The following is a 15,812-nucleotide window of genomic DNA, read 5'->3' as shown; positions in this document are numbered from 1 at the left end:
TGTGGTGGTACACACCTGTAATCACAGTACTTGTGAGGCTGAGACAACAGGAGGATCACAGATTCGAGGCCAGCCTCAGCAACTTAATGAGGCCCTCAGCAACATATAACTTCTTCAAAAAAGAAATAAATAAAAGCTGGGTGTGTGGCTCACAAGTAAAATGTCCCTGGGTTCAATCAATCCCCAGTACCAAAAGAAAAATAAAAAATAAAAAAAAGAGGAGGAAAGCTGCTGACAGGTTCATCCAGGGACCAAACTCAATCTAGAATCACACTGAAATCAAGTGGACTTAGAGGTCACAAACACCCACAGGACCCAATAACATATAAATAATCTCCTTATGCCAATTTTTAAGTAGGATCTTAATATTGAAAGATATAAAGTGAAACCACAAAATTTATGTCAAGACACTCAAATTTAAAAGCACAAAATCAGATGGGGATGGTGGTGCATGGCTTATAATCTCAGCATTTGGGAGGCTGAGACAGGAGGATCACTGTTCGCAGATAGCCTTGGCTACTTAGGCCCTTTGCAACTCAGTGAAACTGTTTCAAAATAAAGAATAAAAAATAAGGCTGGGGTGTAGAATGCCCCTAGGTTCCATCTCCAGTACCAAAAAAAGAAAAGAAAAAGAAAAAGAAAAAGAAAAAAATTAAAATATAAAAAATAAATAAAAGTGTGAAATCATCAAAAGTCCTTGAGTTACTCAGAATTGAAAGCAATAGTCTTCAAATGAAAAAATCATGATGAGTTATAACAAGCTAATACAAAATGAAAAGCCCAAGGCAACTAAAGAAACTCTATATTCAAAGAAGAGAACTGAATCTGCCACAAAGCTAACAGAAGGTCCAATTGTGCTTATGTAACAAAATAGATAAGAACATAATCAAGGGCAGATGGAATTTGTTGCCAATTTCAGGGCAAGCTGGCAAACTAAAATTTAAAAGTATCATACTACATTGCCCAAAATGATACTCAAAAGTGTTGCAGATGTCACATGTGAATTAAGGAAGCTTACATGGCAGGTCAAATAACCAGAAATGAAATCTGCAATTTCAAGTTTAATCATCAGTTGACAACTTCCACATAGGTCAGTACAGATGCAGACTGGGTGACCAGCAGGCTACTCAAACAAAGGTGCTTGGGGTTGAACTGAGGTGAAAAGCAAACAAGACAGCTTAGAAACACCCTGAATGGTTATGGGCCTGTGTTTGTCTTACCATTAGTGGCTTAAAATAAGGCATTGGGCAAATGTATGTAGGCCTTTAATACATTATTTATTGATATAGATATATGTGAAAAGCTAAAATTCAGTGTCAATATATCTTTTTCTGAGAAGCATGCTCATTATCACATTGAATCACAACTCCTAGAAGAATGAAATTAATATACATATTAATAAAAGCTTATCCACTAAATTACTGTTTGACATAATGAATTTAATACATAAAACACTGAATTACTGAAATAAAGTAGCTGATGTGATATGTAGCATGTTACTCAAATCCTTTCCTCATATAAGCACATGAAAAAATCCTTATGCAATTAAGTGGTAAATATTAAGCTACAAAAGGATAACCACATGCTGATTGTACAATTTAAAATAAAAGTAGGTTCACTATGAAAATACACTAAAAAAAATCTATTCCAAAACTCTGATAATAATTATATTAGTGCAGTGGACTATGGGATTGCTTCCTCATCTATGATACTTTTCCTGATGTGATTACATTATTTCAATAATAAGAAAAATTAAGCAGAGGCACAGTGGCTCACACCTGTAATCCCAGTACTTGGGAGGCTGAGACAGGAGGATCATAGGTTTGACATCAGCCTCAGCAACTTAATGAGGCCCTGTTTAAAAGTAAGAAACAGTAAAACAGGATAGTGTATAGTTCAGAGGCAGAATTCCCCTGATTCAATCTTCAGTACAAAAAATAATTATAATAAAAATGACCTCTTTATGAAATTCAAAGCTGATCTAGCAATCATTATACTAGGTTTGCTATATGTACATATATACTTTTTTTCCTGTTTCTAAATAAGAATCTTTTAAAAAAAATGTTTTCACTTAGCTTTATCAATGAGTATTACAGGCACATTACTCCATCAGCTCCAGATACCAGAAAAATATACAGAAAAAGAAAATTTATTGTAAAAATTATGTATCATTATTACTTTTGGTCCAGTTACCTACTTTACCCCTTACAACATCCTTAATCCATTGCCTAGCTTAGCAACTTGTTGACAAGGCTCATAAAAAAAATAGCAATAATTTTGAAGATAAAATGTAAGCCAATTCAGAAGGAAATTTTACATTTTTATTATCCAACTTAGTCACTATCCTCTTACTTTAGATTAAACAGCTAATGAAAAGTAGTACAAAGAGTAGTACTCAAAACATGTGTGGGGTGTGTGTGTGTGTGTGTGTGTGTGTGTGTGTGTGTGTTTTACTGGGGATTGAACCCAGAAGCAATCTACCTCTATCTATACCCCCTAGCCCTCTTTTTCACTTTGAAACAAGGTTTCCCGGAGTTGCAGAAGGCCTCACTGCTATTTGCTGAGGCTGGCTATGAACTATTATTAATATCATGAGGTATATAGGAAGCAAAATGAAAACTGAGAGACTAAGGTTTTTGGAAGTATTTGTATGTAATTTTGGATCATTCATAATGGTGCAAAAATATACACTCAAAAAGCAAAAGAACAGATACAGCTACTTATAAAGCACTTGCCTACATATCAGAGAATAATTAATACAGGTGCTAGAGTTTGGAATATGACCCACATGCCTATGGTTGATTATATAAATTCATTTCTAATACTACTACTATCCATGTTTGTATAAAAACCACTTTCCAAGTGCTTTCACATGGCTCTTTTGATTTTTTTTTTTTTTTTTTTTTTTTGTGGTACTGGGGTTCCTGGAAACCCTTCTACCTCCAGGCTACACTCCCAGACCTATTTTATATTTTTATTTGGAAACAGGGTCTCTTAAGCCAGCAAGGCTGGCTTCGAATCTGCACGACCCTTCTGTCTCTGCCTCCCAAGCGCGGTGATTATAAGCGTGCACTACCATGCCCAGCTCTTTTGATTTCTTCACAAATCCACTGGAGTAGGTGGAGAACCACTTAGCCAGGACCAAGTTTTCTGACCATCACTGGCTCATTGTATTATATCAATACTTTTAGTACTTCTAGCTATGTAAGTTCAGTACGCAGTAGCAATTTGATAATTATGGAATATATAAAAGAATTCTAATCCAATAAATAAATCAAATTTGAGGGAGTACAATTGAAAGTAGAGATGCCATATGCCCCATCAGGCAACATGTAACCAACATATCACATCACAATAATTATATTCCCACACTTCCAAGGCCTTCCATTCCTATGTGCTAACAGAAACAAACAAAGACGGTTATTTACAGCAACTCCTAAGTGACTTTGTAGCCATGTCAAAGAAGATAAATTTCTACTCTGAAAAAAATACAACTCTTTGATCCTGTTCAGAGGTCTAGGATACTGCCAACTTCAAAACTAAAATCTGACTATATGCTATGTAGTGAAGTATAAAGCTCCTTGTATCTTGTTTTGTTTTTTGTTTTTTTGGTTGTGTGTGTGTGTGTGTGTGTGTGTGTGTGTGTGTGTGTGTGGTTTGTTTGTTTGTTTGTTCTGTTGTTGTTTTGTTTTGTTTTGGTACTGGGGATTGAACCTAGGGGCATTTTACCTCTAAGCTACACCCCCTACCTTATTTTTTATTCTTTATTTTGAAACAGGGTCTCACTAAGTTGCAGAGGGCCTCACTAAGTGGCTGAGGTTGGCCAGAAACCTGCTCAATCTTCCTTTCTCAGCCTCCTAAGTACTGGGATTACAAGTATATGCCACCATGCTCGGCTATCCTTGATTTTTATACACTGGGTAGGTCCATGATCCACAAACACATTTAAATATTTGTCTTGGTTCTTTTCTCCTACCGAGAAAAGTAAAAGGGAGTTGAATAGTCACCAAAGTAAATTGGGCCTGAAATTAAATGCTGAATGACTGTCACTCCAATCTGGACATTTAAGTATCTATTTGCTCTGTGCCATAACCTCAATGTCCTTCAAATGTTCGACTGTAATAATACTGCCAATATATTAGTACCTTCTTTGGGGGGAAAAAAAGCATTAAATATTCTACTTCTAAAGGGGAAAAGAAGAATTATATAAGGAAGGTCTGTGGAACCAAAAAGCAGAAATTTTTCTTCTTGGGAACAGTCTAAAAAATTTTTGTGCAGAGGTAGGACTTAGACTTTTTGGATGACAGGTCATCATTGCAATCCTATTTTGTTGTACTCTTTGTTCCTCTCTGAAATAAACATAGAAATTATAAGGTTAATTTAAAAGCTAAAGAATTATAGCACAGCCAGGTATGGTAGTGTACACCTAAAATCCTAGTACTTGGGAAAGGATCACAGGTTCAAGGCTAGCCTCAGCAACTTAGCAAAGCCCTCCACAATTTTAATGAGATCCTACTTCAAAATAAATAAAAAATAAAAATAGGATGAGGAATATAGCTCAGAAGCCAAATGCTCCTGGGATCAAATCCCACTATCACCAAAAAAAAAAAAAGAACCATGGCACCCACCAGAGCTTGGGAGGTTGAGAAAGGAAGATGGCATATTCAAGAGTTTTATTCATGAGCTTGCTTAGTTGCTGGCCTTTTTGGTACTGAGAATTGAACCCAGAGACATTTCACCTCTAAGTTACACACCCACTCTTTTTTTTTTTTTTTTTTTTTTTTATTCTGAAACAGGTCTCATCTTGCTAAGTTGCTAAGAGTCTTGCTAAAGATCCTCCCATCATCGCTTCCCCAGTACTGGAGTTACAGGTGTGTACCACCGTGCTCAACTCTTTACATTTTAACATAAAGAAATTTGCAGATTTAGTCCTGCACTCCACCCCTGGGAATTTCTCTACCTGTGCAAGGTCCTTACTTAAATTTCTGGTCTAGTTTCTAGAGATGAAGCATGCATAAAGCCAAAGGAATGGGCACTGAGATTGAGAAAACTAATTAAACGTTTATGATGAATGTTTTAAGTTCTTTCATTTTTTTTTGTTTTATTTTCAAATATAAAGAAATTCTGCTTATGGGATGGCTGCCGGAAAAATGTGAAGTACTAGGAAATGCACAGCACTAATTAACAGAAGGTTGGAGCTGCTTAGTTGTGTCACTTCAAGCAATTCTTTCTAATTCTCTGGGCCCCTACTGTCACCACTATCTTAAAGAAAGGGCCTTGATCAGATTGCTCTCTTTCAGTTTAAAATCCATTTTCTCAATAATTACAGGGGTAGTAAATTTATGCTTAACATATGAATTTATTAATTTCAAAAAACAAGTGACAAAGAAGCCTCAAATATTCAGAAAGATCTTTTCACAATCGGTGTCACAGAAATTATATCTTTGTCTTGGCTGTCATTGCTATAAATTAAGCCTCAGCTACAGGAAAACTACTTTAAACCTCTGAGAAGATTAAATAGTTAATCCACTAAAAAACCAAGGTGAAAGAGAATTTATGAGTCTCCCTTCAGGGGAAGCACTGAAGAGAACAACAAACATATTTGTTTTGTTTGAATAGTTATTCTAAAGATATGCAATGTGCAAATACTCTCTTTCACTGGACATTCATATTCATTGATATGTTCTCCTTCCTAATCTGAAACATAGATGTCAGGTCATGTTTGATTTTAACAGAAAACAACCATTTCTAAGTCAGAGTCTCATATATGAGTTGTCACATGACTATGGAGAAATTATCACTAATACTTAATATGCCAAGTCAATTTCTTTGAGGAGAAATTGATGAAAATTGGGAGATTGGAAAGATTGTGGCATTAACTACCAAGGTAATTTCTGGTTTCAGGGCTTCACTAAACTAGAATTTCTAGTGCATCCATTCACTACACCATAATTATACATCAAAATATTAATCAGTTAGCAGGTAAGATGACAAGAGCTCAAAGGGCAGTAATAATTAAAAACATGAAACCTGAAATTCCATGCAGTTCTAAATAATAAACAGGTCCACTACACAGGTCTAAAATTTACTAAACCATATCTAAAGAATCAACTTATGTTAAGTGAAATAATTTTGTCTTTCAACTTACTTCATCTGCTAGCACTTTACTTGCCTCTCTTTCTGTTTTTATTTTTTATTTCTTCTAGGTTCTAAGTCTAATACAAACACATATAAGTAAGGCATGTATGTTATACCAAGTAGGTCATGATATAAATAATATCTTCCTAATGCACAAGCTTTGGAGTTCAATTTTTATATTTGACATATTTGGAAATAGGATACTTTTTATTCATTGTTTTTGATAAATGTATTAAGAATGCTATTTTTTAAAACAGAAAAATAAAAACACAACGAAAAATTGTCGTTCATTTCTAATTTGCCCTGATTCTATTTGTGTTAGTTCTAAAATATTGTATGCATTTATAGAGTCTAAGTTGCTAGGTATAAGCTTTGTGAAAGCAAGGGCCACGTGTGTCAAATGTGTTATGGCAGGAAAACTGCAGGTAGTGGAGTGTTTACTTCATAAATATCTGCTGCATGAAAGAAGAAGCAAATGACCAAACATCATATACTCATCTGTTCCCATAAACGGATGCTCGGATTGGAGCCTGCCGAGGTTGTGAGGCCGGCGACGAACACAGCAAAGCTGGGATTGGAGGCTGCCATGAGGCAAGGCCGGTGCTGGAGCCTCCAAGGCCATGATCAGAGCCTGCCAAGGGGTTAGGCCGGTGCCAGGGCCAGCAAGGCCGGGATCAGAGTCTGCCATAAGGCAAGGCCGCTACTGAGGCCTCTGAGGCCGGGAACAGAGCCTGCCGAGGGGTTAGATGGGTGCTGGGGCCAGCAAGGCCGGCATCGGAGCCTGCCGTGAGGAAAGGCTGCTACTGGGGCCTCCGAGGCCGGGATCAGAGCCAGCTGAAGGGTTAGGCTGGTGTCGGGGCCAGCGAGACCAGAATCGAGGCCTCCCATGAGGCAAGGCCGCTGCTTGAGCCAGTGAGGTTGGGATCAGTCCACTGGGTAGCCAGGCCACTACTGGGGTCGTCAAGAGTGGGATCGGTACTTGCAACACAATCGGTACTGGCATGCACAGATAAATATCGCAGAAAAAAAAAAATCAGATGCTTCCCCTAAGCAGCAAAAACTAGGAGGAAAGGGGCAACAGGAAGAGGTTGAGCTATAGAAAGGGCCCTATAGTGAAGCAACTAAGGTGATCAATCAGAGGGTATGGAATAGGGGAGGATGGAGCCTCTTTAAAACGCAGGAGGTACATAAACAAATATGTCAAAGTTAATCACCAAACAGGCATGGGATCGAGGGAGGGGGAGGGAATGGGATGGGGGCTGGATGAGGGCTAATTGGATGATGTGTGCTTGTATATCCTCTCAAGTCTTGTATTCCAATATGATATATGATTACAATGCACCAATAAAAATAAATAAATAAATAAATAAATAAATAAAACATATGTCTAAGAGCATAGATATAGATACCAGAAACCTGAGGTTGAGTTCCAATTATGACACTGAAAATTATGGCTGAAAATCAGGAATTGGTCACCTTGCATCACTGGGGTTTGTTTGTTTGTTTGTTTGGGGAGTACCAGGGATTTAACCCAGAAGCATTCTACCTCTGAGCTATACCCCCAGCCCTATTTTATTTCTATTTTGAAACAGGGTCTCTCTATGTTGCTTAGAGTCTCACTTTGTTGCTGAGGCTGCCCTCAAATCTGCAATCCTCCTGTCTCAGCCTCCCAAGTACTGGGATTACAGGTGTGGGTCACCACACCCAGCCACCTTGTATCTTTGAGATTTAACTTTTCCTTCTGTAAAGAAATATCCATTCAGGCTACCTCATGGGATTTTAAGTTAAATTATACATTGTTCATTTTATTATAATAAAATGAGAGAGATTGTAACAGACTAAAAGTTTCTTCTTCAGTAACCATAAGTAGATTGTTAGAAAAGTCAAGTTGGAAGTGTTAAAATAGTTACTTCCTGTCAATATAGAGACATTATTAGTGCAAACAGTTTGACTGACAACAATAAAAAGTACATTTAGCCGGGCGTTGTGGCGCACGCTTGTAATCCCCGCGCTTGGGAGGTGGAGACAGGAGGATCGCGCAGGTTCGAGGCCAGCCGCACGTGCTGGCTTAGGAGACCCTGTTTCCAAATAAAAATATAAAAATAGGTCTGGGAGTGTAGCCCGGAGGTAGAAGGGCTTCCAGGAACCCCAGTACCACCAAAAAAAAAAAAAGTACATTTAACAAAGATCTTATAACTCTTTATTACTTTAGGTTGCCACTGCAGCATGGGGAAAAAAAGGACAGGGAGGTCTAATACATTAAAATTTGTTTCAGTGACAGACCTAAAACTGAGCTGCTGTCTGTACAACCAGCCCTTAAATCGGCTAAGCAATGCCACTTTTTCAAAGTGCTTCTTCAGGTGAAAATACAGCAAATGAAAACACAAACTGACTACTTTACACATTAATCTGAACTCACTGTCAAGGATAGGCACAGTTCTGCCAAAACCAAGCAAAGAAATTTTAGTTGCCATGTGTAACAATATGAGAACACAATGGTCTTTTCTGTATCTCTGGTTTTGGCCAGCTCTTACCATATTTTGCAAGCTAGACTTTTGGGGGAAAAAAAAAAGTTGCAAATTTCTGTGTCAGCATTCAAAGAAAAGGAAAGGATGCATCTTATCATAATTTGCCCTAGATTCAGAATTCAAAATGTTTAATTGATTTTATCATCTGGAGTGAACTGAAGAGTTTAAATCAGTGTACTTAGATACTAAGAATAGAATATACACTAGTCACTGTTCAGTTTTGTTGATAATATCTATCTAAGCCATCTATTCAACTTAACCACATTTTTCTAATTATATTGAGTCCATAATCAATACTTTTGTATCCCTATGCACCTTAAAAAAATAATTGCTGTTCAATCACATCTTATATGTGTATGTCTGTACACTCACATGTGTGTGACCACTCTGAAAATAGATACCTACTATTTTATCTTTTCTTGTTCTAAGGTATAATTAGTCCATAATGGATAATCTACTGTCCTTTCTGTATTTGTGACTAGTTTTATGATATACTTCTTCCTCAAAATTATAAAGCAGCATTCACCAGTAGATATATACTATAAACCACATATATTCTTTTAGAGTTCCTCGTAGCCACATTTTTAGAGAAGAAGGAAACAGATTTAAGATTTTATTTTAATCAATCTAATCAAAATATTATCATTTCAATTAGCAATAAAGATTGCTAAGAGATTTATATTATTTTTAAGAATGTCTTTGAAACCCGATGTATAAATTATATTACACTAATAGCAAATGTTGAGTCTGACAAAATTTTCATCAGAAATACTTTATCAATATTTAGATTTCATGAATTTTACAGTTAAAAAAGGAGATCCACATAACCAAGTTTTGGGGGGCATATTTAATATTTTCCAGTAATTAGAATGAGGACTTTTAGTCTAAATAAATTAAATAAAATTTAAAAATTAGTTCTCTGGTAACATTAATCATAATTCAATTCAACAGGAAGTTGGACAACAGGCTATCATCTTCTGAATCCATAGCTACTGCAACAAAAAATACCCTGCAAAATACCTCAAAAATACTCTACCAAAAGGCATTTTTCAAAAATTGAATAAAAAATGTTCTCCCTAAATGAGAAACTTTCAGCTTGGTATCTTTTTCCTAAAGCCTTATATGACCCACATACTTATTTTGAGAAGCCTATAATAGAGTCATCAGCTTTAACTTTCCAACAAGTCTATACAACTAATAAAACACAAACAACCCTAGGATGTTTTGTGCATTTACACAAGTACAGTCAATCTCAACTAACTGTTATTACATTATTCATTAAAGGCAAAATTACAGATCACATGCTTCTGCTAACTTTGCATATGGATTTTAAAAAATCATCCTGCTGATGAAGCCTGCCTCAAACTAGAGGGTGGGATGGGAGGATTCTGAAAAGCTTCTGAGAAAATATTTTAGTTGATCTGAGGAAATATTTCAGTTGACTTAATTCAGGTCCTCTCTTTCTGAGTTCTATTCTTCTTAGCAATGTCAAGATGTGAATGACCTGTCAACGCCATTCATTTGTAATTGAACTAGTTCAATACCAGGAAAAAGAAAATGACCTTAAGTCAAGTAAAACTTTGCAAAACTGTTCTTGCCTCTCACCTGCAAGGGTTAATGGTTAAGAACTTGGGCCAAACTGTCTGGGTGGAACCCTGCTTCTGCAATTTCCTACCAGTTTAACTTTAAACAGTTTACTTGATCTTTCTGTGCCCCATCAGTGAGGTGGCCATAAAAATATCAAGACCTAAGTCATAGAGTGTTGTGATGCATAAGTGAGATATTTTTACGACATAAAACCTCTTAAAACACATCTTGACTCTGGTACACGGTGTGTTTGCCACAATTTTTACTATTTTTACTTCAGAACTTAGGATAATAGAGATGGGATATATGTTCAATAAATATTGTTCAGAATGAATAATATAAGCCAGGTGTGGTGGTGCATACTTGTAATCCCAGTACTGGGAAGGCTGAGACAGGAGCATCACAGGTTTGCAGCCAGCCTCAGCTATATAGTGAGGCCCTCCTCAACTTAACAGACCCTGTTTCAAAATAAAGAATAAAAAACATGGCGGGAGGTTGTGGCTCGGAGGTAGAATGCCCCTGGGTTCAATCCCCAGCAAAAAGAGAAAGAGAGAGAAGGGAAAAAAAAAATGTCTGAGCACTTTGTATAAACATAACTACTTTATCGTATGTAAAACAAAGTTTCTAGAGTAGACCAGAGGGCAGTGTGTTTAATTTTTAAAATTCATAATTTCACCAAATTGAATCTTCACTGTTTCATTAAAGCTTTCACAAAATCTTTTCTCTAAAATCAGACCTACATTCATTCATCTAAAATGTGCTAACTTGCATACCCAAACCAAATAACTTATATGTTATTATCCCTTTAGCATTATCCACAGTTCTGAACCAAAGTTCACACATTAAAATCCCAAATTTCTAAAAACGATTTTTCTCACAAACAAATGTTTTGTTTTCATTAATATCTCATGATAAGATCTACTAACAAAACTGCCTTTTTACTGGTCTGCCTTCCCCATTCCCTGCCTCTGTCATTAATATGTATTATAAGGCCCAAAGCAGCAGTGAGTAGGAGAAAAAAAAGAGTCTTAACAATGGCTAAGTAGCCCTGGAATAACCAAAAAAGGCTTAATTAAAACTTCAAAGCTTTATAACAGGTGATTCTAAGCAGTCATAAAACTGTCACCTTCACGGTGGTAATTTTCTCCTTGGTAAAATAAGGGTATTTAAAAAATCTTTCAAATTCCCCAGCTCCGCAAAAAAAAAAAAAAAAAAAAAATGCATCGTATTACTTGAGTTGACTGAAGATACAAAGTACAGAAAACTGCCACTTCTTTCCTAATCAAGAATCGTTACCTCTCAAAAACAATTTTGTCACTAAAATATAAGTATAGAAATGCTTACATAATAAAATTAGATAATTTTCCCGAAAGTTCACGAGTGGGAGATTTTTTAATAATTCTGATTTTCTGGGAGTATAGATATTTTATATAATCCCGAAAGTACACTTAGAGAGAAATGAATTAACAGAGAGCAGTGAACGCAGGCCATGCGTGCACTTGCTGGAAAATGAATGCTTCATTAATTTTTCAAACACAGTGATGATGTTGCAATTTTCCATGAGCAACCGAAAGGGCTTTCCTTCTTGATATGTATCAAAGGAGTCTAAATTACACTGAATGTTCATGTATCTGTCATTGACCAAAATACAAGGCTGATGTATCCAGCCTTTCAAAGCTCACACCCTGGCGGGGGCAGCGTGACTGTTACATTGTACCTACGCTGCGGAGCCTGCGTCGGTCGCCTGGCGCTTGCGGCCCTTCCTCGGGCCGACTCGTGTCTTCTTCAGACCCACCACCCGTGCACTGTACTTCCACACAGCTCCGGTGCCCACCCCCGGGCGGCCAGACGCGCCTTCCCGGCCCCGGCCGGCGCTCGGCCTCGGGCGCGGGCTCCGGCGCGCTGCAGCCGGGCCTGGGGGCCGAGCCGCGGCGGTGCAGAGGCGCCGGCGCCGCGCCCGCGGGGAGCGCAGGGGAGACGAGGCCGGCGCCCCCACTCACCTGACGGCCACCCGCACGGAGCTGTCGTCCGGGGCGCCCCACATGCCGGCGGCGGGCGGTGCGGGCTCCGCGGCAGCCGGGCGGCGACTGGAGCGGCGGCGCTGACTCAGGCGCGGGCGCCCGCCCCGCCGCCGCGGCCCAGGTGCTGGGCGGGGACGCGCGCGAATGGCCGCGGGGGGCGGGACCGGCTCCGGCGTCGGCGCCGCCCCCCCGCCCGGGCCCGCGCCCCCCCCCAGCCCGGCGCGCGTTCCCTGGGCACCCCCTGATACCACCTCGTGCGGGGCCTGCAGATGACTGGCCCAGACTCCCGAATGCGTGGCTGTTCAGTCGTGCGTGCTGGTGAATGAACGACGCCCTGGTACCGCCAAGTGTTCCCGGGACTGAATAAGCATCCCGACGTCTGTGTAGTCGATCCTTCCAAATGGATGCTCTGTCCCAGCTGGCCCTCAAAAGCACCCCCCAACCCCCGGCTTCGGGAAAACATTGCGTCCTTGTGGCTTCTGCCTGCCACTATTGTGCCTCCACAGGCCTTTCCATTGCTCTGTGGAAACAGCCTTTATTAGCTTTGCACAGAGTGTCTTTTGTGGACTGCGCCATGCATATCTCTAAATAAACATGTGGGTTCGCACAAAACCGTACAATAGATTAAATGGCACTGTCCAAATAAAAGCACTGCCTCAGTTAATGTAATCTAAAGTCGCACACCTAATAGCCCTACTCAACAGTCACAGAGGCTGGGTCACAGGAGGCAGCGCACTTTGAGACAAAAATAAAGAAATATTAACGATCTAAGCCCAAGGGACAGTACACGGGATACACAATTATAGACAGTTTGGTTGAGTTTGGGGTACTGGGAATCTCACCACCCCCAGACTGTAACAGCCACAGAAGTGGGAGGTAGAGAAAAGAGGTTCCGCTCTGGCTCCCTCCCTCCAGGGGCCTGTCCAGTACATATTTACCCATCAACACATCAGAGCACATTTCATTCTGTACCTGGCCTGTTCACATCTGGTTGGTTCTGAACTGGTTACCTTGATGGCTTTTGTTTTTTGGTTTTGTTTTGGGGTCTTATTTGGGTTCTGTGGTGGTGTTTTATTTTATTTATTTATTTATTTATTTATTTATTTTATTTTTGAAGATTTAAAGGAGTTTATTAGAAAGATAGAAATACAGAAAATAGAAATACAGCCCCATGCCAAGATGGCATGAGAGGATGACTCGAATGAGTACACCTATTTATTTATTTATTTATTTATTTGTGGTACTGGGGTTTCTGGAAGCCCTTCTACCTCCGAGCTACACTCCCAGACCTATTTTTATTTTTGGAAACAGGGTCTCTTAAGCCAGCCCGGCTGGCTTCGAACCTGCGCAATCCTCCTGTCTCCGCCTCCCAAGCGAGGGGATTACAAGCACAGGAATTACAAGCATGGGCCACCACGCCCAGCGCTATTGTTTTATATTTTGTTTTGCTTTGACATTGGGGATTGAACCCAGAAGTGTTCTAACGAGCTAAGCCTCCAGCCCCCCTCCCCTTTTTTTTGAAGCAGGGTCTTGCTAAATTGCTGAGACTGGCCTCAAATTTTTGATTCTCCTGTCTTAGCCTCCCAAGTACTGGGATTATACACATGAGCCATCTCACCCAGCCTTCACCTTTCCTCTTGGGTTGATGAAATTTACAAGCAGGCAAGAAGAGCAGAACACGTTTTGCAAAACTAAAAAGAAGTTTGTGTAATTTAAGACTTTTAAGTTCTTGTTTTGAATAGCACTAGTCTAGCTGGGGGTGAGGTGCACGCCTATAATCCCAGTACTTGAGAGGCTGGGACAGCAAGATTGCAGGTTTGAGGACTGCCTAAGCAAGTAGTGAGACTCTCATCAACCTAGCAAGACCATGTTTCAAAATTATATATATGGTTGGGGGTGTAGCTTAGAGGTAGAATGCCTCTAAATTCAATCCTTGGTACCACACACACACCAAAAAAATTTTTTAAATAAATAAATAGCAGGGCAGGCAAGATGAAAACTATGAGAAAGCAGAGAACTCCCTTCCAAAGGCATCACCATCATCAGTTGTGGCTGAGGTTTGCCCTGCTGGAAGGCAAGCCCTGTGCTGCTCAAGTTTATATTTGCATGTGTGTCACTTCTCAAGTGAAAAAGAAAAATCAAGTCTTTATGTGAAAACGCCTTCATTTTAAGTATTATGACCTAATTTAGCACAATATGTACATACCATGCATAACAGTAAAAAATGCATTTTGGGTGGATTTAAGTCCCAAGCCACCATGCTGACCATATGGTCAAAATATTTGAACCAATAATAACTGTGACTTTGAATTCATACTGTATGTGGTTTCAAAAAGAGATGTGGAGAGCATTCAAATTCCCATTGATATCTGAGTCAGTAATTTTCTACCAAGGTCAACAGTTGTACAATGAATGACCTATTTCATATTGATTCTAGATTTCATTACAAACTGCCATAACACATCCCCTATAGCTCATCTAATTAACTAATTATCTTAGTGTGAGGAAAATGTCAATGACAGAGCTTTCACTATGAAATGATTTAAATTCTAATCAGTCAATAAATATTTATAAGTGACTGCTATATTCAAACAAGGTTGAACACTAGTGACATGGAGAAAAATAAGATAACATCAGTGCCTACAAGGAGTTCACTGTCTAGTTCTTGGGTTTGGAAATCCCCAAGTGTGATCAAAGAAATTATGATGAATTTCTGCCTGGAAGGGTGAGGAATCTTTAGGCATGAACTGCTCAGGATGGTCTCCTTAAGTCTACTCTTGCCTCCGCACTGCAGGATGACATGAGTCGTTTATGTTCTTCCCTTGCTTGAACTTTCCAATGGCCACTTAACACAGAGTAAGTTCTGGCGCTAACACCCTGCACACTCTGGCCTCTCCCAACTCTGATCTCCTCTTTTGCCGCTTTGCTCCTTAACCATGGCTTTTCTGATAATACTGGACTTCTATTTCTTGAACACATAAATTTCTTTCCTGCTCTTGGTCTTTGCACTAGCTATTCCCTTTATCTGGAACGTTCTTCACCCAGACCTTTCCAGATTCATTGATTTGGGGCTTTCAGATATCATTTTAAATGCTATTTTCTCAGAGAGGATGCTCCTAATCACTCTATTAAAAGTAGCATCACCAGAAAGCTTTTTCCTTTCTTCTAAGCTCTCTTTTGTTAAGATAATTTGTTGTGGGGGTGGTACTGGACATTGAGCCAGGGCATTCTACACCCCCAGCCCTTTCTATGTTACACCCTCAGCCCTTTCTATGGTTATTTTTATTTTGAAACAGGGTCTTGCTAGGTTGCTGAGGCTGGCCTTAAAGCTTCCTGTCTCCATCTCTCAAATACTAGGATTACAGACTTGTGTAACTATGCCTTGCTTATTACTCTGTTTCAATTTGCCACCTAACATCATTCTCTGTAAAGAAAAATCAAAGTTTTAGATTATTTGCATAAATGTTACAATTCATCTTTATATTAAACAATGTTTAAAATATGAATACACACATGTGAAATCATAAAAATTGTACAA

At 39.1% G+C, this 15,812-nt stretch overlaps 1 protein-coding gene across 7 annotated transcripts in view; it reads right to left on the bottom strand.

The window, feature by feature from the left end:
- Window positions 1-12,297, bottom strand: part of KIF21A (kinesin family member 21A) — a gene marked incomplete at both ends in the record, with an annotated part of 219,842 nt that extends 207,545 nt beyond the window's left edge. For all 7 annotated transcript variants that reach the window (XM_080706303.1, XM_080706301.1, XM_080706302.1 and 4 more), the window contains one exon: window positions 12,254-12,297. In XM_080706303.1, coding sequence (XP_080562429.1) covers window positions 12,254-12,297 — 44 coding nt within the window. The remainder of the gene's footprint in view (window positions 1-12,253) is intronic.
- Between the last annotated feature and the right edge of the window lie 3,515 nt (window positions 12,298-15,812).

Source organism: Muscardinus avellanarius (assembly GCF_963383645.1).
Source record: "Muscardinus avellanarius genome assembly, chromosome: 11".
NCBI classification, from domain to species: Eukaryota; Metazoa; Chordata; class Mammalia; order Rodentia; family Gliridae; genus Muscardinus; species Muscardinus avellanarius.
This window is presented reverse-complemented; position numbering and strand designations above follow the sequence as displayed.